The 27860-nt window shown below is 39.1% G+C and overlaps 1 protein-coding gene across 8 annotated transcripts in view; it reads right to left on the bottom strand.

The window, feature by feature from the left end:
• USP54 (ubiquitin specific peptidase 54) overlaps positions 1-27860 on the bottom strand; it is a 91441-nt gene that overhangs the window by 7058 nt on the left and 56523 nt on the right. For 6 of the 8 annotated variants that reach the window (XM_058028671.1, XM_058028666.1, XM_058028668.1 and 3 more), the window contains 16 exons: positions 26503-26637; positions 25266-25379; positions 25022-25104; positions 23063-23168; positions 21030-21176; positions 19533-19682; positions 18113-18281; positions 16675-16845; positions 12575-12706; positions 11895-12275; positions 10632-10866; positions 9734-9873; positions 8541-8714; positions 5448-5567; positions 4124-4316; positions 463-1913 (listed from right to left, as the gene is read on the bottom strand). In XM_058028671.1, coding sequence (XP_057884654.1) covers positions 463-1913; positions 4124-4316; positions 5448-5567; positions 8541-8714; positions 9734-9873; positions 10632-10866; positions 11895-12275; positions 12575-12706; positions 16675-16845; positions 18113-18281; positions 19533-19682; positions 21030-21176; positions 23063-23168; positions 25022-25104; positions 25266-25379; positions 26503-26637 — 3901 coding nt within the window. Of the gene's footprint in view, positions 1-462; positions 1914-4123; positions 4317-5447; positions 5568-8540; positions 8715-9733; positions 9874-10631; positions 10867-11894; positions 12276-12574; positions 12707-16674; positions 16846-18112; positions 18282-19532; positions 19683-21029; positions 21177-23062; positions 23169-25021; positions 25105-25265; positions 25380-26502; positions 26638-27860 lie in introns of those variants that run through there. The other 2 variants (XM_058028672.1, XM_058028673.1) reach the window with 2 other exon arrangements.

Below are 27860 nucleotides of genomic sequence, written 5' to 3'. Positions count from 1 at the left end.
TCAGATCTTGATAAACTTTTAGAAGTTATTTCCCTCAACCAGATACAGACCAAATTCTCAATTACAACACAGTCAGTTAAAATGCACCAATGTGGAGAACATTAGCATCAGGGACAGAAACAGTTTAATAAATTCCAGAGGGGGTGCAGGACTTTCAAACAGCAAAAATCATTAGCCTGACATAAGCAGCTAGCTCTCTACTTGAAAACAGGATCAATTATTTCTATGTTACTCTTAACAGATGTTTGCCATGATCAACAGCTACTCTGCAGCCACCCCAGGCAGTGCTATGACACTGCTTTCTCTAGTTAGCTGGAAAGTTTCCAGAGTCTACAACCTGAATTTTTCTGCATCTGTGCACAAATTAATACCCGTTTAACTAAATCGACTGGAAAACGCATCTTCACCTACACTGGAGTACATAGGCAGGTCAACCAAGAAAAACAACTGCAGCATTCTTACCTGATTGGTCAAATGGATACCTAGCACTGTCCTGTCTTCCCAAGAAAGGCCTAGTGGCCTGAGATGCCTGCAGACTAGTCTGATAGAGGGATTCCAGTTCTGAGAGCTCCTGTTCTGTGTCTTGATTCCACTGTGGATGCAGGTGTACTGGGATCCTGCTCAAGTCATCTCCAACTGCTCTCTGATCGGAAAGGAGTGGACTCCTCCCAGGTACAGGAAGCCATTCAGTATTCTTATTAGCCTTCTGAGAACTGTAACACCTAGAAACATTATTCACCCAACGGTCCACAGGCATAGAGGCAACCATGCTACTAGCAGCTCCATCATCCACCTCTTTCATTCCTCCATCATGACAGTGCCTTTCCACGTAGGGTACAGGGTCTCCCATATTCTGTCCACCTCTTCTACACAGTTCTTCACTGTGAGAACAAAAACTCACAGAAGCAACATGTTGGGCACTAAAACCCTTCAAAGAAACTACCCCGTCCCTAATATCCACAGTTGAGTGTAATTTTTCAGAAGACTGGGTTTTATTTTCTTGGTTTTGATGGATTAGCTGTCTGTAACCGGAAGATGAATGGTTGATGAAAGATTTTTGTGTTAACTTTGGAGACTTCTCATCCTGACACACAGTAATCCAGTCTTTTTCACGAGTACCTTTTCTCTGAGAGACTGCATGCATTTTCTGAAACTGCTCTGCCAAGGAGCGAACGTGTCCCTTTGTACTAAAAGCCTCAGATTTAGAACCATCTGCTGTGCCATATTCACCCTGTGAGGGAAATAAAATCTCCTGGCTGTTTGCTGTGCAGTACTTATTTTTCTGCAAAGGATCCGAGGAGCACTGCTGTGTAGGGGATGAAGTTGCAGGGGTCTTTGCATGATAGGCCCCTAAAAGATCAATGCTGGGCCGCACTGGAGAGCTTGCAAGTTTGGAACAAGGACTGTGCTGGCTGTCCTTTTCAGGAGATGCTGCTTGTGGTGGATGTGGACAGGGAAACAATGTAGGCAAAGACCCAGAGTTTACTGTGTTAGCCTTGGATTGGTACTGAGGTATGAGAACAGGCGTTATGTTATGAACCTCTTCTAACGCGCTGCTACTGCAGCAATCCCTATAGTCTTTTAGCCCTGTGGCTGGCGTGTTAGCAAATTCCCCACTCTTGTGGGCTTCATTCTCAGTTCTTGCAGACATCTCTGCCAACCCTTGCCTATAAGGAAAAGAGGGAACTTGGTCATGAAAATCAGCAGAAGCAGACTGGAAGTTTGGAGAGATCCTGTTGGATGGATTGCTTTCAGAAGGGGGCAAGGAGGAAGACTCTGGATATAATGATGAGTGCAATTCATGGCAGGAAGCAGGTGGGTGGAAGAAAGAACTGGACCCAAATTCCACTTCTTTGTTGGGTTCCAGTGGTACCTCCTGGCTCAGCAGTACTTGGAGCGGGCCAGTCTGTTCACTAAAACACACAGAAGAGTAAATGATTAGCAGCAGTCATTGCTTATGTTTATCTCCAGGGTACAGACCCTGCACTAGCTGACATACAGCTCAACACACTCTCCTCACTGTATTCTGATGAAGACTTTGCATTAATTCACTAGACACATTTGTGCTAGTTCTTTGCTTCTAACTTTGTTTTCCTGCTTTAACAATCTAACTGAATCAATTTCATGTTTTTAAGAGTATTTTGCTACTATTAGGCTTTATATGAAGTATTCTTGCACAGCACCAGAGGCATTTCAACCAGTACATTGAGTATGTAAGAAGGGACAACTGTAAGAAGAGTAGGAATAGCATTTATATAAAATAAAATAACTGTTTTCAACAGTAACATCTTAAATATCTTTTAAAATACTTTGGGCATGTTTGTGATCTGAACATGAACTGACAGTATTTCTGTAAGATTCCCTCTCTCGTTCTTCATGAAGAATGACTTGAAAAATGGAAGAACAGGTTGGAATTTTTCTCATATCATTTTTATAGTCTAATTCTTTGAGATATTGATCAAAAACATTAAATAAATAAAGTTCAAGTTAAATGCATAACTATTACTCTGCAATAATTTGTACCCTAAGCATACTTCTAGAAAATAATGTCAATTCTTTTAAGTACCAAAGCAAGACAGTTATATTCTTGAGTGGCATTTTTCTGCATTTAGTTAGCATTTTAATATACCGACAGAAGAAATAGTAGTACGTCCACAGCCTATGAGAAAATGATAGGCTACATCAGCTCCAGCAGAAAACTTAAGGCAACTTTAAAATTACTGCTTCGTTTCCTCCTTGAGATGCATGGAATGAAAGTTATCATGAAGACCTAGTTGATGCATGTAGCAATACAAAATTATTTGTGAGAAACTGCAAACTTTGTACTGTCTACAATGTTATTTAAATCAAAGCTGGACTACAGAACTCTGGCTATGAACAGGGTTTCTTTCTCCTTGACTGAAATATTAACATTCAGTTGGATATAACACTTTGCAAAAGTAATGCTCTTTTTCACAGAGCAGCCATGAGTGAGTTTAGCATTAGCAAAACTAGTTAAAGTGCTTTTCATTTTCTTAGAATCTGCCATATGCCTAATTTGAGCTCTGCATTTCTCCTGTAAGAGAGAATATAATGGACTCCTGATTGACAACAAGATCAGCTTTCATTACATGTAATTCAGGTACTGCAGGAAAAGAAAAGAATGTTATGAACTATAGCCTGGCAGGTGTGCAAATTAACTGGGTTTGGATACAGCTGTACCCGGCATTTTACAGAAAGGAACAGAAAAATGATTCTCATCCAAGATTTTACCTAAGCTTCTGGTAATACAACATGTTAGGAAGGGAGAGGGGAAAAAAAGTAACAGTTCAAGAAATAGCCTAGAAATTGGATAGGGATGGTCTAGTGCTAGGAGGGAATGGCATGGGAAGAAAGAAGGATTAAGCTGCATGCTAAAGACAGTAGGAAGAAAGGATCAGTTATAGCAGAGTTAATTATGCTGTAGTTAAAGTCAGTATGGAAGAAAGAATCATGAAGAGACACTGAGGAGGGCTGGTAAGCCAGGCTACAGGATGCTGAGAAGCACAGAAAGAAAATGAAGAATGATGGAGTAGTCAAGGTGACAGGATCAGGATCTGGATTCAAGAGTTGTACCAGTGCACCACAAGAGAAGTGGACTAGAAAGATCAGCGTACTCAACAGTTTTCAAACTACAGAGCACTAAGCATACTGGCTAATATTCCCAACATAAAAGCAACTATAGCAAAATTTTGACTGCAGTACAGTCTTTTGCTGACTGAGTCCTGAAACTGCTCCTGATTATAAACAGTCCCATTTTATCCTAACGTATCCCCACTTTTTTTAGCCAGATTATTGTCTATTGTATTTTTTCCCTTGGTGCATGAGACATCAATGCTGCCAGGCACTGACTGCTACAATTCTGTGTCACAGATCACATGCACATTGGACTGTTCTATAACGACTGGGAGAAAGGGTGGTGGGGAGGGGAAAAATGGGGTAGCTGACTGTTTTACAATAGGATTGAACCTAGAGAAGAGAAGAATAGGTGTAACACAGTAGGACTTGGACCATCCAGGGAATAGACATAGTTTGCTATTTCTTTCCAGACTGCACTGCTCACAGATGCAGCCCGGGCGGTGCCCAGGCGAGGTACTGGCACTACCTTGTAGACTGGGCCATGGCGCCGCCCTGGGGTGGGTGGCAGGCCGGCGGAGGCAGCGGCTGCGGTGGCTGTTGGTGCTGCATGCGATCCTGGAGGCTCCGGGCTTTTCGGATACTGATTTGCAGCTTCTTATCGACTAGGGCTCTGCTGTGAGTGCTAGCGCTGGCATCATGCATGGCAAGTCTTAGTTTAGCTAAAATGCAAAAGAAAACATAGCAGAAAACAAACAGAAAAAAGGAATAAAATTGAAAAAGAAAAAAAAAAAAGAAAAAATATGCAGCAGGAACAAAAAACATGGACCATGCAAATACTGCCACAAAAGAATTCACAAGGATGCTACTGTTTCATTAATGCACATTCAGCTTAGCCAGGTGTACAAACACATTAATTGAAACTAAACCAAAATAAAATAAAAATATCGTTGTTTTAGCCCAATTTTTCATCCCTTCACACAGGCTCTTTCCAGCTCTACTACAATGATGCTTCATTCTGTCATGTACTCTTCTCCTGCATCCTCCATACCTGGGACTCCCTTTGTGTGCAGGAATACCCAGCTGGGATTTGAGATTCCTTGCTGGAAAGAAAGCTAATAGAGCTGTCACTACAACTGTATGCTGCACCCTTTATTCTGCGGTCCATAAAAGCCAATTTCTAAATGAAAACAGCACAGGAGCTACTCACCCTGTCTGCAGCCATTCTACACAGACAGAGGGGAGCATGGGGTGAGACAGCCAGCCAGTCATAATGGAAAAACACCAAAAATAAAATGAAATCACATAGCACACATTCTCAAAGGTCACAATGCATTTAAGCATTTCAATGTCCTAATGCTTTTGTCATCATGAAAGTTAAAGTACAGCATAGTTCACTTCTGCTAATCCAGAAGACTCTAGAGTGGGCTACCATTTTCTTCCTATGCTACACCCTCCATGAAAAACAGGGGAGCTTAATGGCCTTTGCAGTTCGGCCTGACAACGGAGAAAAATTGTGAGGATTGAGTGGGAAGGGGAACCACCTACCAGGTGCTTGCTGAAACATAACAGCACCAAAAAGGGCACATCAGCACCCCAGTGCTGTTACTGCCTTAGCACTGGAGAGAACAACAAAATGAATGTAAACATGAAAAAAACAGAGATGAAGAGGAATAGGACTAAAACCTCCAAATGAAAATGCTTATAAAAATGAAAAATTCTCTCCACCTGCATGTTCCTAAAGAGCAGCTGGACCCTCTATCACGACCTGACCACTTACTGTGGTGTTTCAGCCTCTATTGTGTATTAGTAACAGTCAAAGCGCAGTAGCTCAGGCGGTTATGGTTACTTACATATAGCTTCGTTACAGAGAGCCAAAGCTGCAGCACAATCCCCCTTCTGCTCCTGATTCAGCGACTCTTCAAAGATTGAGTCTGCCTCCTGCATCGACTTCTCAAAGCCATCACTCCTCCCTGCAAATGGGCAGCACCCTTCATTTTGGTTTCATTATTGCAGAACCCTCACTTACCCTCATCCCATTTGTGATCACCAAATCCTTCCACACGCAGATTCTTGCAGAGGCTGTGCATATTCCAGACTGCACCACCTAACCCTCTCTAAACAGAAGTACATCTTGAGCACCCTCATATGCTTGACATTCATACAGTAAAACAACATGAATGGGATTTTTCCCTCAAATTTTCTTTAGCTGAGAGAGTTGTACTGGCTTTTTCTACTATTTTCAACACTAAGTCAGTATAAAAGATGGTACAGACATAGAACAGAGTCAGTTCAAATGACTTCTGTCAAGAAGGAATTAAACTAAATTTAGAACCAAATCTAAACCAAAATGTATCAGTAAAAGAAATAGAGCAGATTAGGGTTTTTTCATTGTATCTTAAGTTTCCTGACAAAATCCATCTGCCTCCTCTTCATCAAAATGGAAACAAACTGGAACAATCAACAAGTCTGGGAAAGAAAATTCAGGAGTTGAATGTGAACATAAATGCCTGCATGAAATACTTCCATAAATGAGTTTAGTGCATACACTTAACTGCTCTAAGTCAGAATATAAAAACCCAACAGTCTTGCAACATGAAAAACAAGGTGGTGGAAGCTGAGAAGAAGGGGACAACTGTCAAGAATTCCTTTCGTAACAATTTGGAAAACAGTGCTGGAGAAGGATAAATAATTTTGGATACAAAAAGAAACTGTGTCCTGGCATCATAACATCCATTTCTGAGAGGAAGAAATGCCCAAACTATTTTGTGTCACCTATTAGGCATTATGCAAATTATACACTAAAATGTAAACATTCAAATGAGGCAGGGAAAATAGAAAATAAAACTTGACTTTTACTCTGTTCAGGGGTGGGTCTTTTTTAATGGAACGTCTCTGTCATTGTGGCAGAGAATGTGAGCACCTTGATCAGCCAACAATAAATTACATTCTCTCAATCTGCATAACACATGCTGTGGCCTGACCTGCTCCCTAACATCGCTGTGCACAGATGTAAATACAAACTTTTTTACCATAAACCCCAAAGAATCTGCATTAAAAGCTAGTACTGGAGAGAGAAGTGAGAGTTGTTAGAGCAGTAAGTTAATCAAGCAGCACCTTCAGTTTCAAAATCAAGGCAACTGAGGCTTGTAATCAAGGGCAGAACACTAAAGTTAGCTTTCTTTGCATGAATTTAGCATGCAAATTTAGCAGTTTACTTGAGGGGAAAATGAGTCACAAGTGTTCTGGAGTTCTGCATACAAGCAAGCCTTCCAGGCAGTCCAGCAGTCTGTGAAGCTATTATATCTCTGACTGGGGTGGGGAAAGACTGAAAAGGAATAAACAAAGGCTTCCCTAGATCTCAAGTCAATACATCTAGACTCCTCAAACATTCTACTAAATTCTTTTTTGATTAAGCATTAGTCTAATTTACTTTCTTTTCAACAAAGAAAAGCTAAGTAATTTTTGCTTCCATCAACTAATAGTCTAGATCAAAAAGAGGGGTAAAATATTGGAGAATATGCTGTTTTCTTTCATGCAGGAGAAGCAGAGAAGACAACATGCTCAGCAACAGAGGTTTACTTTTCAGTTTTTAAACCACTGGCATTTATGTTACAAAAATAAACACTATACTAATAGAAAAATATATTTATCTACTCTGGTACATCAGAATTTTTGACCTGGTTACCAGCAGACCATAGCAGGACTGTAAAGTGTAACTGATGGTCAGTAAAAATTATACACACATTCCCAGTCAGACATTCTCAGGGAGATCATATTGATCAGCTGTCACTGGCACAGTGTCATTCTGCCTGCTGAGCAGCTGGCATGGCTGTAGGTTGCAAAGCACAGTTGGGATCATGTCCAAAACTGGCACTGCTGTGGGCTGCCCCTCTCCCTCCTCTCCTTGAGCAGTAAACCAGCAACCTCAACTCCCTTCTACATAAGGTTGGAGGAAGCAGCATGGGGATGCCAGGAGGCCTGGCAGCACAGGATACCACAGCAGGACTGCCCTGATCATATATACATTAGTTAGACCAGAGCCCAGGTGCTCACTCTTCTTGGCCCTGCTCACCCTCCAACAATGCCCAGTTAAGTGTTCCAGCAGGTTTCAAGGTTCACTCTTGACTGGGTCAGTGCACTTTATCCCACATTTCTCCTGAATCCTCTTACTGGCAGATGGAGATTCAGGGCTAAAACAAAGTATTACATGTGAATCCTGTCATGCTCCCTCTGTTCCAGCTGCAACCTTCCAATTAAACCTGTTTTGCTGCAATCTCCTCCCAGAAAGATGAGGAGTCATGGAAGAGACAATCAAACTTTGTATTTGGTTTTTCATTTTTTAAAAATTCTTTTTCTCTCGAAAAGATAGGCAACTAAACCCAGCTCAGATTTTCAATTAGATCCAGCCAGAGTATTTGTCCCAACACCTGTGCTGTGGGTCCACAGCCAGGCAGGGAGAAACACTGCAAAGCACAAGGGCAGAACAAGCAGAATTGCTCAGGGCTGCAAAGGTACTAAAATCAAGCAGAAGCAGAATGATGGTTTATATTAACCACCTCTGCTGCAGATGAAGCTGAGGTGCCTGAAAGGTAAAAACAGCCCTGCCCATTCCAAGATGCTGGTTAAAGGCCTACAGCTAAATCAAGGTATCAATACTATCAACAGTGTGTATCACTAAAAAATTGGAAAAATGCATAGATACTAAGAATATCTCTACATTATTTTGCTTTTTCATTTAAGAAAAAATTTGGTCAAAATACCAAACAGTTTTTTTACTCTCTACAGGTTTGAAATGGACAGTATTTCACTTCCTGAAGGCACATATCTGTAATGGGGGGTGGATGTGGCTATAGTCACACACAAATAAATCAGGAAATTACATTCAAAGGTTAAAAAAACTTCAGCACTACCATCTTGCAAAATATACTGCATTCAAAGGTTACCCTGATTCTGCAGTTCATCTAGATCCATAAACCTGCTGGGACGGGGATTAAAGCCCATTGCTGCCTCCATTTCCTTTTCTCTTTTTCTGCGTAGCTCTTGCTCATGTGCTCTCCTTGCCACCTCTTCTTGCAATTCATCCAGCTCACTCTTTAAAGGAACAAAGATGTCTCCACCTTCAAAACAAATAAGCAACGTTTTTGATAGCTACATCTCTTAAAGTATCCCTTAAAAGACAAGGCAATATTATTGGAGAATAAAATTAATATTAGGCAATAAGAGTCTGAGACCACAGAACTGCAGAACATAAATTTTGTTTAGTTTTATTTATAAAAATACAGCAGTGTTTCAAGCTCCCCTGCAGCACAGCCTATGGATTCACTGACTCACACAAACAGCATATAGAACAGAAAGAACCATTGGAAGAAATAACTCTAAGCTGATGATGAAATCTTGAGGCTTCTTGCTGTGTTTATAACTTGTAAATAAAGCTATGTCAAATTAGCCAGATCACTAGCTCGTGGAAGTTAAATGGATTCCAATGAGATGTTTTTCATCTAACTGCATGAAGTGGATGAAAATGGGAGGAAAATAAAGCACCTCAATATCCTACACAACAGAAATCCATCAGTTCTCATTCTCACTCCAACTATTACTGGTATTCACAAAGTGTCTCCCCTGCTGCCTTTCCCTTCCCTCTCTGGAAAAAAGTATTTGCTTAGAATGATATATAAGCACAAAAGCTTAGCCTCAGCCCAAACAGCTTGTAAAAGAACATTCACAGTTCTAACAGTTTTGAATTTTGTATAGAATTACAAGCTGGTTTTCAGAACTCTACTAAGTTATGAGCTATGCTTGGGAAGGTTTTTTTGATGAAGGTTTGGGAAGGTTTTTTTGAAGAATATTGAGTTACAAGAAAGAATAGGAAAAAAGGAATAGGAAAAAAGTTTTATTTTATCATTTAAGTCAATACACAAAAAGACATGCCAGAGCAACATGATCAAAGGAATGTTCCAACAAGTCTTTTGCAATCCCCTTTGGTAAATCTTAGAATTATTTCTTACAAAACTGTTATGTTCTTCAAAGTTGCTTCTCCCTTCCCTTATACTTTCCCTGTAAACATAAACATCCAGAAAGCAAAGAACAACTCAATACATTTTACCTTCCATAACCACCCCTACAAAGTGTACCTTACCATTTCCCATGGTGTGTGGGCTGTTTGTCCAGCTCCCAATTGATGAAGCTGACTCCACTTCCAAGATGCTGCTACTGTGAGACTTTGGGATGTTGCGCCATGCGGGAACAAAGGCACTTCCTCTATTCATATGAACATCCCTCCAAGAAGAGAGTAATTATAGTTTACTATTTGACTAATTTCTCCAGGAGAAACTGTATCTACCTTTTTTGTATCCACACTAATATATACTTGCATTTTAATCTCATTTTTAAAGAAGTTTATCATAAGAAAATCTTGGAAGAAACAGGGGAAGAGAACGTTAACAAGGAAGACAGTAATTCTATTCTCCTCCGTAAGATGATGCATTTCATATTAAACTGTGGTCCAGGAGTTGTTCAGAACAGATTCTTACATATTGCTTACTGGCCATAAACAGTGCCAATTTGTGATTACCTAAAGCTTCCTAAGTCAAGGAAAGAAACACATTGTGCTGTCTATTTTTACATACAAATATTACAAGTATGTCAGAAAACAAAGATTTCTATACAAGGCTACTGATTTCTGATTTTGTACAAGGTGTCTATGAATCAATGGTTTAATGCAAACAAAAAGCACTATGAGTTACTCAAAGTACAAGTTTTTAAATCGTAGACTAAAGGCACAACTATTTCAGATGCATCACTTTAGACCATATTTCTCGCTCACTCAATCCCCAGTTTTTTCTCTTCTCACCAGCAAGAAGTTATCAATATACTGAGAAGAATAGGCTCCCATTTCCCTACTATTTCTCCCCTGCTCCAATACAGCTATATTTAAAACTAGGACCACTGTTTTGCAAAATGTTCTACACCATTATGTAACGACAAAAACAATCAAGACTTCAATCATTCCAAACAAGAATTTTGTTGAAATGTACCTGTGAGTATTTGAACTTTCAGACAAGGGCATGTCCAGACTAACTGGGCTGTTGCTGTTGCGCTCACTGCTTTCATAGCCAGACTCCATCCTCTGTATTAGGTGAGGATGTTGATCCACCATGTGGTGCTGGGTGCCCCGGCCCAGCACACCATGCTTGTATCTCACATTTGACTGGCTTGACCTTGTTTCGTGAACAGCATGCTCCTTCACCTCATTCTCAGTAAGTTCTTTACCTGTTGAGATAAACAACACAGCTTGGTAGAAGACATAAGCTTCAATACCAGCAAAACATCCATACATGTTAGCTTCTCAAATATGTTTAAATCACCATCCTTAGTTTTGTGTAAACCCTGCAATATTAAGCAAGAAAAACGCAATACTTTTACAGCTTTCCTAGCAATTTTAAGCAATAACCTGTTCGCAAATTTATCTTTGAGTCTTTCTTCAGTATAACTTAGCATATTCCCCCTGAGGTAACAATTATATCTGGAATGAAAATCCTTTCTTCCCCAAAATAATTTTTATTTGTACAAGATAATTTTACAGTATGTCTAATTGCATTTCCAATACTCTGTCATATCTATTTCAGATGCTCTCATTTTTTACACTGTTTATTTTGCTATTTATGATTTGTTGTGGCTTATACAGAGGACAGGAAAACTTGGGGTTTTTTTTAATTCTCCCTTATACATTTCACAGTCTTTCCACTTAATTCTTGTTTGTGTCCCTTCCTTCCCTGGAGGTGTGTTCTCTTCCCCTTCGCCTTCCCTTTACATATCTCTTTATGCTTCCCAATTATTTTCAATTGTCAAAACCAGCAAAGTCTCCATGTACAAGCTGCATAGCTGTAAAATCTTTCCAGATAAATCATCACTGGCTTCCATGCTCTTATCTTCACAACAAGACCTCTGCACTGATACACAAGGTACTTTCTGCACCATACTCTGAGCCATCAAGTAAAAATACCATGATAAGCCAGAGAAAAAACCAGAGCAATACAAAAGCTTGCTCCAAAGGACAAACTTGGGACAGTCAGTAATACAGCTTGTGTCTATTCCAGCAGGGTAGATGGTATAGTTTCCCTTAATTTTCCCTTAGACAGGAAATGCAGGACATAGAAATCAAACAGAACTACCACACATGCAATATGAATACCCACATAGGATTCAGTCTTCACAGACATGACTCACCACTGACCTGAATTCCATGCTCAAAATTTCACTTCCCACACATTCTGAAGTAAATTTTCTCAAACTCTTACCTGCTTCTTCAGAGAAAGGGCTAAGCTGAGTGTAGCCACAATGTTTCCTCTTGTCTTTACTGAAGATGCTGTCTATATTCAGAGACTCTCTTTTGGGTCTCCACGTTGGCCTGTACCTGCTAGATGAACTGGACTTAGATTCACTACTGGTACTCTCCACTTCCCAGTCGCGGGTGTGCGCAGAAAGGCTTTTTGAGGGTCGTGTTTCTGCCTGATCCACGGTGTTCCCTCCGCGAGGGGAATTCTGCATGGTTTGGGAAATCTGCTGTGGTCTGCTGTGGATCATATTGCTCACTGTCTCTTTAAATTCCCTCAGTCTGCTGGTGCTGCTGGATGGTTTGGGGGCAGTTCTGGGGGCTTGTTTCTCCTTCAAGGTTTCCCCTGCAGTTTGTAGAGACAGCAAAAGCCACAAAAATAACTTCAATTAAGCTAGCAGCCCTACTTGCAGCATCTTCATGCAGACTTTGAGAAGTACAATCCAAAACAACAAAATTGTAATATAAAATCCAACACTCCCTAAACAAACATCCAACCAAAAGAGACCTAAATATCAAAAAGCAAAGAGAGGACTAAATAATGACAAAGATGGAAGAAACAATGAGGGAAATGCACGTACCCACCGAGAACATTAAAAACATTCAGAAAGATACTGATATTTAAAATAAAGTAACATCTCTTGCCTTCACTGTGGTATCCTGATGATTGAGCCTCATCTCCTTTCCGCCTAGACCGGCTAGAACTCCTCTTGCGGTCTGCCAGCGAGCCCTTCTTTGAAACATGCCTCTGATTGCACTCACTGTCAGTCAGGTGGCCTGGAAGAAGGAAGAACACAGCGGAGATGACAAGAGTCTTCAGATCAAGTGTTCACCGTGCTAAGAGCAGCAGGGCTCTTGCTCCTTAGGAACCGCACACACTCCAGCACTAACTGGCAAGTTTAGGTAAGTTTTTGTATCTGTAAGTTTTTGGTTTGTTTTGGAGAGGATGTTCCATTTTTAAAGTCATAAAACAACAACACAACCCCTCCAACGATTCTGGTTAATGACAGCTTATCCAAGTGCCAAGGAAAATGTTGACTCTGTTTTGTCTTCTAACAGTCCAAGGACACCACTTTTTTTGCTGTCAATTTTAATGACTATGAACATGAAACTCCTGAGGACAGCTTGCCAGACATTACTCTGTTGAACGAAGACTCAAACACATGAACAAATTACCATCTAATAATAAATGACTACACATCACCAGCTGCTCTGCACTATTCATCTCTTTGCCTGTAGCAAACACTAAGTAATCTGAGTTAGCCTAGTCTACAGTGAAGAAGCCTCACTTGGCTCTCAAGGGCCAAGCCAGCCAATTCACATCTGCCACAAGCTAAGAGCACACCCACAAACTATGAACATGGATCAGCTGACACACAACACTCCCTTACTACAGCTTGTGTCTGAATGCCAGTATTTTCTCTTCAACACAATTTACTCCCCATTTCCTCATATCAAATGGGAATTAAGACTATTTGACATCACAGGTTTTCTGTATTGCCTTTGCTCAATTCTATGGTTCTCACACAGTCACAGTCCTAAACCTGCAAGCACAAACACACGCATGGCTTTACTCACGTGAGCAGTCCCAAGCAGAGATGCAGGATAAGAAGGGAATTTATGATAAGCTACAAAGACTTTTCTCTAGCCTTTATATCACAAACTTTTACCCCTCATAGGATGATAGGAAATCAAAGTCCCTAATAGCAAATAGTGGTCTAACAGCCCCCAGAGTGCATAGCTGGCCCTCCTGAGCCTCCACCCTGCTCTAGAGATTAGCATCAAAATCAACAACATTAAAAGCAGATTCTACGTATAAAATTGTACCTGCAACAGTTAAAAAACCAATTCACTGCAACTACAATTGCTACAAAGATATTACAAAAAATGAGCAGGAAGGAATCCTAACAATAAAAAGCAAGCTACACAAGGTTCACTTTTCATTTGCAAAGGAAAGAGTCATTTTGTGGCGAAATTTTTTAGAAACAAGCAGACTACATAAAAGAAAAGAAATTAAGGAAGCAAAAGAGAAATGTTGGCAATGAAAATGAAAGATGTGTAGCATTTTGGTACATAAGTCTGTGCTTTGATGGATTTTTTTCCCCTTCACAGCATGGACTGCCACATATCTTCCAGGAACTCCAAGAACAGTATTATCCTTGTAGTGGCTCCCCCCAAGACAGAAGAGAGTGATGTTTCACTTCAGCATGCACAACTTCTCTAAACATTCCAATCTGATAAAGATTGTTTGGTAGGCATCCTTAACTACCATGAGAGAAACTATTTGACAGTATTTAGTGCTATTAGCACTAGCTGAGGGTTTGCATTGAATAAAGCCCAGCTCAGTCTTTTAGAATGAAAGCTGCTGGCTTTGCATTAATATTTTCTTCTCCTTTCAAAGACTGCAAATATTCTCCCATTGTCACCAGACATCTAATTGCCATGGAGGAGATGTCAAGAATCAGAAGTCTTTAGGACACAGGCTTTGTTGTCTTTATTGGGACACTCTGAAACAAAGACTAAATCCAACATAACGCATGAATATAGGAATTTAAATCCCAAGGATATAAGCTAGCATTTAACACTCACTTTTTAAAATTCACTAAAACAACAATCCAAGACTTTTCAGTGCCTAGCAATGCTTAAAAGTTGTCTTGATGGATGTATCACTTAAACACCTCATCCTCTAGACTTAGGATGGCTTCACAAGCAAACAGTAATATTCAAAGGAAAAGTTTGGTTTTGCAGGAGTTGTGTGTGTCTAAGATCATGTCAGAGAAGGAAATTAAATCAAATGGGTTAAGACAGAATACCCTCTACTCCCTCCCCCTGAAATCTCAGTTGCATGAATAGGGCAGCCAGAATACGCACATTTTTCTCAGCAGCACAGGTGGGCAGGAGCAAAGAGAGGGCTCGTGCCCCACTCCTCTGCCCCCATTCTGAAGTACCCGGGAGCCTGAGGTCATGCAACCCAATGGTGGAGCTTCCCTGGAGGATGATGTGGGATAGGGTCCATAACTTTCTGGGCTGGAGTAGTGGGTAAATGGCCATTAAATGAAGAATCCTGCTCTTGCCCAGAATGATTCAGTTGACAGGTCAGTGTGGATGGCCTCTTTATAGCCCCACGGATCACCATTTGATGACAGAGCAGTTGTATTAGTTGGCAGACTGACTTTTTTTGGAAAGGTAGTGGGTAGGTAAAAAAAGAGGGGAAATGCCCAGACAAGTGGTTAGCTAAGGGAATGGACCAACTATGGCTAAGGCTGAATCAGGGAAGATAAGGACAACTGAATTTAGGTGGAGAAATGGGCTAAGCTGAAGGGAATAACACAGGATAGAATCAATAGGAGAAGAAAGAAAAAGAAAAGGACAAAGTCACTAAAAATGACAGAACAAAAGGTTACATGCTGAACTTCATGCTTACATGTTTGCGACCATCCCCCTTACTCTCTTTTTCTGCCCACTTCTGCATGGCAAGTTTTGCAGGCAGGAACCTAATCCAATTAACTCTGTGCCATTTTGCAGACTATTTAAAAAGTATACCACTATCTCTTTCAATGTTGTCTTCTTTGTACTCCAAAGACAAACATACATTTTTTCACATCACTCAATTTCTGCTCCAACTTTCTTTTCTTTCTCACACCCTACCCTAAGGCTATGACTGGTCCCTACAGCATTAAGTATTTGCTAAAACACTGCAAGGATTGTTGGGCTATCTTAACCTGTGTATTACAGTTACTCGGGCCTCTGATGAAGAATGAAAGAATGCTAAATAAAATGAACTTGAAACATTTTTTTCAGATTTTGATGTACCATCGATTCTACAAATGAACCAATTACAATACAAAAGAGGAACAACTTTACAAAAAAAGGACAAAGCAGTCTGACAGCTTTGACACTCTGGTGCAACCTAACAACTGCTGATTCTACTCTTGGGTCTTCTTAGAAAATCTATTTACAGCACATTAAAGTAACTTTTCAAACAGAAATAGCAAATCCTATTTCTGATGCTACAGAAGTCTGACCTTAACTTATGCACTACTTTTTTAGAAGTGATGTTAGAAGTTACTGCTTGCAGAAACAGGCTGACTGCGGACACTGGCCATCAATAATTGAGGAGATGAAGTCTTTAGACTTCCAGTTAACCTCTTTTCAACTAGGACTGTGAGGCAGACTGTTCAGCTGCCCAAAGGAACATATATACAGACTATCTTCTCACTGGATATTCCAGCTTAACTTGCTTCCATGGCACAGGCAGGAAATTATCTTATGCTCCTCACTGGTGCAGTAAATACTACCAGCACTTAAAGTCTTTAGTTCCCAAGTATGAGGGACTCTGGTGATGAAAGCACCTTTTCCAGACAGCTGCAACTCCTGAAATGAAGTAACTGCCCAGACATGAGTAAGTAGCTCACACAATTACCAAATCCTACAACAGGGCCATGCAGACTCCAACTCAAGAATTATATAACAGAGCAGGCAGTATTGTGGATAACAGAAAAACAAATCTCTAAATGCTTGTCTGGCTAGACACAGGTCTACAGAAGCCAACAAGACTTTTAAATAATGGGGGTTTTTTGGTGAATGCCAACTGTTCATTACAAATCAAAAACTCAGGATATTAAACACTGTCTGCTATTCTATTACAGGTTGTGTGCATATATAGAGATACTTTCAACTGGAATCCACTGCAGTCATCTTATCTAGTGACAATGATCACACACAGATGTAATGGTATCTGCTACCTGTGTCCCTGCTGCTTTGTGAAGCGGCATCATTCTCCACATTGTAGATGACTGTCCCCTGGGAGTCAGAGGAGAAGTGACTGACCACAGACTCGTGGTGTGCCTGTTTGTAAGGATAGCTGTCTGTAGAGGAATCTGTCCGGGTATCACTGGAGATGGAAGGTTCTCTCCCTGGAGAAAAAAGTAATGTCAAGGAAGCAATGCCAAATTTCAATCTTTTTCTGCTATAAAAATCAAGAAAAACTAAGAAAAGAGAGCAGGGGCAACTATACAGAAGTTAAGAGATAAACAGAATACCAAAGATACCAACTCAGATTCAAGAACACGAGAGATTATGGGAAAAGTTTGCTCCTTTGGAAGCAGGTAGACAGTGTCATTCCTTCTAAAACCCCATTTCTTTCTTCCTCTTTTATAAGTACAAGTTTACCAAATCTTTTTAATATGCAAAATTAAACTACATCCACTGGACTGCAAAGTACACATTAGTACCATACTGAAATTATTGCTCATTTTCAACACTGTTGAAAATGTTGATTGCAACTACAATATGAAACACTGCTCTGGAGAAAGCAAAAGAAATTACTCAAGTACAAAAATATTCATAAGTGTAACAAGAACATCATGTTATAATAACTCACTGGTTTGATCTACTATGACTCAAAAGCTACCTCGTATAAACTTTGTACTGAAATACTTTTATCCAAAGCAAAGTAACCTGCTCCTTCTCAAGAAGCCAGCATTGATCCCCTACTGAAAAGTATGAAGTATCATGATTCAGTTTCAATACAGTAATACTTGAACTCGTTAGTGGAGGTGAGAAGGGCAATCTCCTCCCTCCACTTTTCAGTGAATAAAATTTAAAAAAAGTAATTAAAAGTAAAATCAAAACAGTTTGAAGACTATTGGTAATTTTACATATGTGATATATACACTCCTTAATACACAGGATATTAGTTTCATACTCATTTCTCCATAGAGAAATTAAAAAAGAAAAAATACGATAAAGAAGGAAGTCATTCTTATGTTTAACTGAAAACACTGACCTTGAAGGCACTTTGTATTTTTGGTGAGAACAAGCCCTGCAGTAAATGTCCTATTTAAGGACAGTTCAGATCTTTTGAAGTCAGAAACTGCAGTTATTGAAGTCATCAGCTAGTGTTTCTCTCTACATCCAAATCATACCAGGTCCTTCACTTCCCCCATCCCCCAGTTTCTTTCTCCAAACTTTTTTGGAAAAAATTGCTATCCAAACAATCAACAGTCTTAGACCAAGAGAGAGGTTCACAGATGAAACACTGGAAATCCTCCTCAGAATTCTTGAGCAGCTTTGACAAGCAACAAGGACCCCTGCTGACAATAGTACACTCCAAAGAAGGAAAACATTCCACATGCCACATTTCAGTGTGAAGGCACAAGGCCCAGACCCCACACTGCTTACCTGAGTCCTCACTGTCATAGCAAGTCCTGCTATATTGCTGTAAATCCACCTGAGGGGGCAAGTCTTGCGTTGACACTGGAGTTCCTCTTGGATCTGCATAGAGCAGCAGCAAAGGCTGATAGTGACCCTTAATGCACTTTGTCACAACATCTTTCCATTTTGGACCAATCTGAATTGACAAGAAGAGGGGAAAAAAAAAAAAAGAAAAGAAAATTAAGGTTTTCTGTCATAATTTTCTCTAATAAGTTCTCTTTTCCCCCCATCACAATTATTTCAGAGTTTGATTTTCTACTGACATACTTTAACTCTTTTATGGCCAGCACTGACCTGGACTCAGCAAGAAAGCTCCTGAGCCAACCCAATTAAAATCCAGGTATTCCTCATCCTATGGCTAAATTGATTACAGTTCCTGCTAAAAATACAACTACAAAAAAAGTCGTCACTCCCTTTCAGATTTTTTTCCATAAAAAACTTTTCATCCTCTGGGATGTTCTAACTTTGCATCAACCAAAAAGCAGAAGATTTTTTAATGAACAAAATGAACAATAAAAGATACCAAGACAGTAAATTCATTCAAAGCTAAATACTTCAGGTGTGCAAATCTTTCTGCTGTGACAGAACCTGTGCAAGCACTGACAGGCCAGGTAACTACTTCACACAGTAATACTCATCTCCCAGGTTTCAGCTGACACACTGAACATTTACTCCAACAAATTTGCTCCTTACGTGAGTATTCCACTAAAGCACTGCAGGACCTATCCTTGCAAATTTTTCTGCTAAGAAGTATGACTGAATATATGCATTAAGAGGTTTTCACTCATTGAGACTGTGTCTGAGATGACTACAGGAGCAAGTTTTCCTCTCTCACCTTTGTGATTCCATGACTAGAAGGAAAAAAGGAGAGTGGCATGAAATAATGCCAAACAATCTAATGGGTTATAATGTCCTGCCAAGATCCCAGCACTGGTGCCTTTAACGTCAAGGACCTCATGCTTGGTGAAAAGGCTAAAAAAAAGCACTAACAGAAGAGCGGAAAATTTGTTGTTGGCAGCAAGCACTAGGGAAGACTGGCATGTAGACACTCAAGCAGAGTTCAACAACAGGCACTAAACAGCTATACTGCTTGTCAGCAAGGGAACAACATGGGTGTTAGCTGTATGCACAAGCAACTGTACATTTTCAAACAACAGCATAAAAACAAGACTAGGAGCCAACAGAACAGAACTAAGAATAGGGCTTCTGAGATTTCTGGTATGCTTTTTTAAAAAATATTTCACTTTGCTGATAAAAAAAGAGGAACAAATTTGTGAGTGGAAAACCAGCGAAAAACGCTCTCAAAATCTCTATAAAATAGAACGGATTTACACACAAGCAGCTAACAAATTTCCCAAAGAGTGTTTTCCTAAATATTTTTTCTCACCTCTTTAACATGAGCATCATCAAAGTACATCCACTTGCGGATTTTAGTCTGGAAGAAGAAGGTTGAATAGTGTTTTCCATAGTAACAGATCATTCCCACCAAATACAGCTCCGAGTGTTTTGCTCTGTCATCAGTTACTCTGAAGAAGAGCTTCAAGAAGGGAGGTAAGAAAAAAGAGAAATTAATAAAGTGCTCAGAATTTTACATACTGCTTTATATTCAAAGACCTCAAAGTACTATAGAGAGGTGCCAGGCTTTTATTTCAAAATATAGAGAAAACAAGGCAATAAGTAATCATGCAACATTTAAGCAAACTCAGAGACACAGACCAGAAATGGATTCTGACCAACTCACGAGATGGTCATAAATTGAGTTAGACTTGGAGTATGTGTACACTTGAAAGGATGACATTTACAACAAAGATAAAATACCTGTTACATAATTTGAATGTGGTTCTATTCCGAAAATTTGTATTCTGTGTCATGCTTGCTGATTATATCAAATACTGTTTAAAACATTCATCCCTTTTTGCAGAAATATAAGGTGGTTTGGACGGTAAACAGCTGGCATTTATTCTGACTTGAGCAAGGGCTATCCAGAATATAGATAGACCAATTTATGATGCTAACACTTAGAAGATCAACTGAAGACATCAGCAGATCAAAATAATTCAGCACACAAGAAAAAAAAAATCTTGTCTATTTAATTGAATTTTGTGAATTTGAATTGCACAGGTCTCATGTTTTAGTGCATTACTGCTTTACTACACAAAGACCACACTGTTTCATAACCACATTTCCATCAACTCACACTGATTCTGGTACATTGTGCACTGGACAATGCTTTTTTTATTTAAACATCATGTGTATTTATATATTAACTATTTTATGTAGTATCTCAATGCTGCAATAAGACACAGCTACAGTTTGGTACACCAATAATTCAGCTCTAAAGCATCAGTTAATGCAGAATAATTGAATCCTCCAGGGAATCCTATTTAATTCAGTCTGTCATTCAATCACACAGTGCCAGTCACCATCTCTTAGAGACTGTTCAGTCACAAATAACTCTTCAGTGTTATGACCACACATTTCACCAAAAAGAGGAGCTAAAGGTAAAAAAAAAACCCAACAAAAAATCCCAAAGACCACTAAACTACTTTTTGTCTTCAAAAGAAATAGAAATAAACTTCTGTTCTTTAAAATGAAAGAGCATATATGTATTTTTATAGAAATAGCACAACCATGATCCAGAATTTCCTTTCACTTGAAAGTATTTTTGCAGTTTCAGACATTTCAGAAACTCAAGAACATAGAATTCACAGGTTTTTCTAAGGCTTTCAGAGACAGGTCAGATCCTTGGTTCTACCCTCTACTCCTCTTTTTATGGACACCAAAAAGGTGAAGCTGGTGTCTTTATATTTTTTCCATTTGCTACTGTAGACTACCACAAAAAAGACAGCCTTTGTAAGTAGTGCCAAAATAAAAAAAAACTCACATCTCCCAGTTTAAGGCAAGTTCCCAGACTGTGAATCACATCCTCAGCCAGATCAGAATGGTCTGAGTCCCAAACCAAGCCAATGGTGATGATCTGTGGTGAGTTCATCAGCACACGACGAATACGGATCTTTTCCCCACAGTTACTCTGAGCATATAAATAAAACAAGACATGAATTTAATTCTTCACTTGTTACAATGTTAGGGCAAGGAACTAACAAGTATAAGTCTCAGAATTACAGCTTCCAAAGAGGAGTTGGTGAAACACAGCAGAAACACTCAGTGCCAAGGTAGGAGCTTCTCATGTCATAGATGAGATGTGCTATCAGGACTATCCTGCATTCTCAAGCTTTGAAGTGAACACTGCCAATCCTTCCTCCTGCTATTGATAATGATTAAAACATAAGAGAAAAAATCAAGCTTATTTAGAAAAAGATAAGCAAACATACATGGAAGATCCTAGTAACATTCTTAGGAATTGGACAGAAAGGTCACTTTTGGACAGAATCTCAGATTAAAAATTGTATGTACAGAGACTGATGCTTTATATGACAGCGTCAGGAAAAATTTTCTGCTTTGCTGTTAAATTTGAGTGTTTCTATAGGGTACCTCAAACATCCCATCTTTGACAGTATAGTTAGGTCTGTATTTGTATAAATATGAGAACAGTAACTGAAAGATGAGGAGATTAAGAATTTTTTTAGTAACTCAAAGGACTTCTACAATTCTTATTTCCTGTTTAGATTTTTCTTCCCATTTTTTACTTTTTAAATAAGTACCAGTGCACTTTGCAGGGGAGAGGGGTGTCAATGATGCAATGGAGTGGGGGGGGAAATGACAAAAGCTATGACAAAGTCCATTTGCAACATTCCTTTTTTCCCTGCAGCACATCACAAAGGTATCCCTAGAAAATTGTAGGAAAAAACCATTTTCATACTGAGAATCATTTCTCTTGTCTACAGAGTCCAGTTTCCCAACTGGATATAATAATTTCTGACACTAAAACCAGGGAAGATATCACAAAGCGCCTCTTACCTACAGCAATCTAGAAAATTTCATCAGAATTTCAGTCCCAAACATCGAGAGACAAAAATGAAAAATTGAAAAAAAAAAAAAAAAGAAAGAAACTGCAGAGGACTCTGATGTTTAAATGTAGATATGAGGTCTTAACATTAGGATGACTTTTTTCACCTGTATTTTGAAAGGTTCTTTTAAAGTACAGGCAATTCTGTTTATTACCTCCCAGCCTATCTTACTCTCACATTGTCTTCTTCACTTCAGCATTTTCAGCATGACAGCAGGAACATGGCATCCTGATAAAAAGCTTCCTTACCGTAACTTTGATGACACACTTAGCTAAACCTCAATAGAAAAGTTTTTTTGAGTATAAAAAGAAAGGAGCAGCAAATGCTAGTATGCAATTTTATTCAACTGATTATTTCACAAAGAGCAGTTTGCCCTGACCAAGAATGTCTTTCTATTAAATTTCACATTCTTTGGTTATTAAATAGATGGACTCATACGCACCTTTTAAATCACAATAAAATATCTTAATTTCTTTTACTTAGATAAGTACGCCACTACTTGCCAATATTAAAAAGTATATATTTCAATGGAGACTTTTACTGAAGGTTTCAGAGTTATAAACTGGGAGGGGAGCCAGGTATAAAATGGAAATACTTACACTGGCCCCAGGGACCAGGTACACAAGGCCTCCTGTTAAAGGTAATGCACCTAACAGTAGCATTATATGAAGCAGCAACTCTGCAGCTGTTTCCTGCCCTACCTATTAATCAATATATAAAAAAGTTTGATGATAACTCTTTTTGCATATTTATTAAAAGGCAGAACAAGATGTTGAACTCTTACTTTAGAAATCGAGCACTTATGCTATACATAAACAATAAGCATCTATTCTTGTTTTAATGCTTGTCGCTAGTCAAAGCAGCACCCATCATCACTAAGTTTTCCCTTCCTTCACGGAGTACCTGTGAGACACTGAATTCACACCCAAAGAGAACCAAGGCTACTCACTGGACAGTTTCTCAGGTCCCCCATGGTGCTGGCATTCTGCAGCAGCTCTCCAAACATATCTGGAGTTGGCTTCTCCCGCCTCTCCAGCATACAAATAGCTTGATTGCTTCAGTATAGACAAAGCATGGAAAACAAAAGTTTAATAATAAAACCACAAACCCATGCTAATCTAGCATATGCTTCACCTAAATTTTTTATTAAATTAAGAAACTTAAAATACAGAACACTTTTTATATTTAACATTGTAGTACAGGAAAAAAACCACATAGTTAATTGTGAATTACTACATCTTCCACAAAAATACTGCACAAAGAAAACAAGTAGAACTGAAAACAGAAATAGATTGCTTGGTTTAAATTTTTTATCTTAAAAGAAAATTTAAGCAATTGATAAATACTTGGTTTCAAAATGAAATATCCGCTTCAAAATGTGCCTCCTTCAATAAGCACAATTACAGTAAAGTAGCACAGAAAGACATTCTGAATAAAATTACAAACAAAAATTAGCATGGTACCCAATTTATTTCACTGTCCAAATTGAAAGAAACATATGTACACAAGAGTATTAGTGCTCAAAGCATGTTCCAGCTTAAAATGGTTTCAGAGATGAATAAATATATTAGTATGTATTGCTATTTCTAAAATAATGCATGACTTAAGATCTATTGTGATATTTCCTAAAAATTTTGAATACCATTTACATAACTATTTTGCCCTTTTTCTAATAAATAATATTCGGATATATGGTGCCTGCTGGAACCTAATGAAAACCTGCAGCTTGATGGAACAGCAGGCATCAGCCACAAGGGGGATGCTTGACAGTACTCCTGCTATAGAGGTGAAGTGGTACCTTTTAGGAGATCTGCATGTGAAGAGTACCTAGCAGTTTTCATGACAATTTTTTCTGTAACTATAGATATCACTGTAACTACGTATCTCACATGCCATACATAAAACAAAGAAAAGTTATTAATCCTAATAAAGATTTCAAGACAGAAACAAATAACAGATTCCTGCCTTAATCAGATTTTAAAACCTTCTAACCGAGCAGCCATATACTCAAAGAAGACTTCTCCAGCATTAGCTCAAACAATCTGCTACAGACTTAGTGCTCATGCTCTGTGCAGCACCTTTAAAGAAAGGTCACAGTGGCCAGGGAAGTTCTCCCTTAACTAGATTAAACAGGAGCTATATATTCATCCAAGAAAAGAGGATTTGAGAACTACAGGCTGGTCAGTCTCACTCCACCACCTGGGGCCATGACAGACTAAATCAATCCCCTTGGAAATCAACCCCATGCATGTGAAGGATAAGGTGAGTCAGGGCAGTCAGCACAGGTTTACCAAGGGCAAACCATGTCTCCAGTGAGAATCTGCCTTTCTGCAACATCCCCTAGTTACTGAGGAACTGTCCTGGTCATCATGAAGGAGGAAAAAACCTTCCAGTTCAGAACTGAAACAGGGAGCCCAGAGAAGTCATGGAATTTTTGTCCTTTAAGCACTTTCAAAACTTAGCTACACACAACCCCAAGCAGCCCGATTTAGCTTTGAAGTTTGCCCTGCTTTAAACAGGAGGATGGAGTAGATGTCCAAAGGTCCTTTTGAATGCAATTCTTTTGTTGTTTTTCTTATCTGTCTTCTTAAATCACTTGCTCAGACATTAAAGTCTTTCAAATGTACATGAGTCCTTGCTACTACAGTTGTCAAGATTCAGAATCATAAACAAGCAGACACACTGATCCATGCCTAAACTACCATCTTCTGCTTCACTAAATCCTCATGTTCTGTATCAGAGTTATCAAAGCTCTGCCAACTTTGAACAAATCGTGTTCTAGGCATTTAATCAATAAAGATCATAAAGATCCAACTACAATACCAGGGTGGGAGGAGAAAAGAAAGAAAGAAAAAAGTGGGGGGGGTGGGGGCAGAGGAGGGGGATACCTGTGAAAAACTCAACTCACCAGAGTGAAGTTGTGGAAATATAATGTACCATCTGGATGAAAGGTAATGGGTCAGAGGTGGCACCACAACTGGTACAAACACACTAAAGAAAAGAAAATATAATACATTGACAAGATGAAACAGGTATTTCCACTGCAACACTTCTGCCTGTACATTTCTTTACTGTAGCAATGCATGTTTTAGGAATGAAAACATAAAACTTGACAACTGGCCCTTGGCATAAAGCACATATCTTTACCTCACCTGTTCAAATAAAGTCATTGCAAACTTCTGGTGGGAGACACAATGTGGTGCAGTGCAAATGTCTTCCTTTGTCTCATCTGCAATGTGGAAGTGAATTCGCATTAACAGGTTTTCCTAGTCAAAGGAAAAAAGGAAAAAATGCATTAGATAATTTCAACTGCAGACAAAAGTTACGATACAAATCACAAAAGCATGCCAGATGCAATAATGTTAAAGACAGAAGGCTCCTGCAAATTCATGAAAGTTACTTCAAAAACAAAGAAGTTGGTATTTCTTGGATAAAAAAAGGAAATGCCCTCCACTTCTGATTTGAAATGCTGGATCAGGTAACCATTTATTTTATTTAATAGCACTGCTGAAGACTCTGCTGCTGATTTTTCTGTCCAGTTCTCAAGCATCCATGGATATGACCAAATGTAACACAATACCTATGCAGTTTTAAAAATCACTGGATTGACACTAACTTCTCATCAACACAAAATAAATCAACTTCTACATTCCGTGAGAGCTTTGAAATTTGCCACATCAACTATATTCTATCAAAAAGGGGGAGAACTAATAAATGAAGAGGCAGACTAAATTCTGTATGAAACAAAAGGACCAAACATTTCCTAGATACTAATTAATACAATCGCATCTGTTTTAAAGTTTCCAGGAATCCTTGTTCCAAGACCTTCTCTCCTCCCACTGTTGCCAACATTAATCTGTGGGTGCCAGAAATCTCTTGACAACTCTTCTAGCATAACACTTTTCACTAACACTACTAGCCTGGGTGGTTTATGGGCCTGCAATAAACAGGTTAAGATTAATTACTTGGCAAAACAGCTCTAACATTGTACAACTTTCCTTGAAAAATTTTCCTGTGGAAATGCAATTTCAGAAAAACTGGCAAACAAAATGTCCTTCCACCCTTTTAAAGAGATCCTTAAAACTGGAATCCTGGATCATTCTTTTAGTGCAATTTTTTCACAATTCACATCTAAAGCACACTGCAGAGGGCAAGCAGCACACATGCAAAAGAAACTGTAAAAAAAGTTACCGATGCTATTACCATTTCCAAATCATTAGTCTGAGGATCCCTCTGTGCACTTTTCCAGGCCAGACATGCAAAGTCTGTTGCAATTTGGGGAAAGAAAAAATAGTGGGGAAAAAATTAAGGGGAAAAAAAAAATCAGGGAAGATTGGGTAGTGGTGGGCCACATCTCTGCCTGTCAAACCACCTTTCAGTTATACTCACAAAACATTCAGCAGCATCATCCATGATGCCCAGCTGGAAGCGTTGCTCATCCTGAAATGTCTTTGCAAGAGCAGTGCGCAGGGCATCAGAAGGCAGCACCTTCTCACTGCTACACTGAAACTGGTTGAATATACCCTAGCAAAAAAACAGAAAGACACTTAAGTTACTGTATTTTTCAAAATATGACTCAATTTATATGAAAACAAACAACAAACATTTAAGTTGTTTGGATCCTGCAACACACAGATACTTGTACAGTACACAGACTACAAGAACAAATCCCAGGAGTTCCTCCTTTGAAATCATACGCACCTTTGTGTATTTCTTCCTTTTCTTTCACAGATACAAGGGAGGGTTAGCAATTTAGGATAAAAATTCCCTCAGTGTCAATTCCCCCTGGATCTATTTGTCTTTCTTCAAATCTGATTCCTGAAGCAATGAACACCAAAACATTGTGCTTTTTATTTCCATCTCTCCCTCTCCATTTAACTTTCTAACTTCCAGCTTACCCATGCCACCTCGTTCCCTCTTTTAAGCAACTCTTTCCAAACATTTCTAGCTCTTAAATGGCCACAAATTGATACTTGCACACTTTAAGAAATCTGCCCTTCCTAAGTCCAAGTGGGTAAGAATTAGATGACTTTTGTATCAGCATGCAGGAGGGAAAAGGCATGATGTGCACAGGAATAGCAGTTTCCATGTACAGCCAGCTGTTCATTTGCTGCCATAAACCTGCATTTTCATTACTGTAACTCACACATCACCTGGGTAACAACCATTTGCAAGGATGAGCAGTTCTGAGAAGACACATTATTTTGTGAAATGTGGGTTATATGCATGGAAGTTCTGTACATATTCCCAACTGATTAAACACGCACATTTATTTTGTGTGCTTGCCTGCACATGTGTGTGAAATACCCAAAACCTCATCTGAACAGTTAATTTTCACTGTGCCCTTCCTACAAAAACAGGAACATAATTCTGTATGCAAGATATTCAGTCTAAGTAAAAAACTTCTAGTCCTTATTTTAATACAAGACAACTCTCCATCACCACTGTGCTCTACTTTCTACCTCATTTCATATGACAAGCAACCATCTTCATCAGTGTCAATCTCAAAATTCTGCCTGTCTTTTCCTATAAAACTGTCCTCATAATTTCTCTAAAGACAGTGGAAAAGCTCAATTCATACTGCAAGAGAGGAAAAAGGGATCACCAGTCTGCTTTTCTGCATTCTAAACTTAGTAAGACGAGGAAAACAAAAATCAAACTGTTTTGCCTGCTTGATATTCTTTTAAATCTATATTAATCTGCAGTGATTCATAATTCTTCCTTTAATTACAGAAACCTTCTCCCCA

Source organism: Melospiza georgiana, chromosome 8 (genome assembly GCF_028018845.1).
Source record: "Melospiza georgiana isolate bMelGeo1 chromosome 8, bMelGeo1.pri, whole genome shotgun sequence".
Classification (NCBI taxonomy): domain Eukaryota; kingdom Metazoa; phylum Chordata; class Aves; order Passeriformes; family Passerellidae; genus Melospiza; species Melospiza georgiana.
Note: the sequence above shows the minus strand (reverse complement) of the source record. Positions and strands in the feature narration are given on the sequence as shown.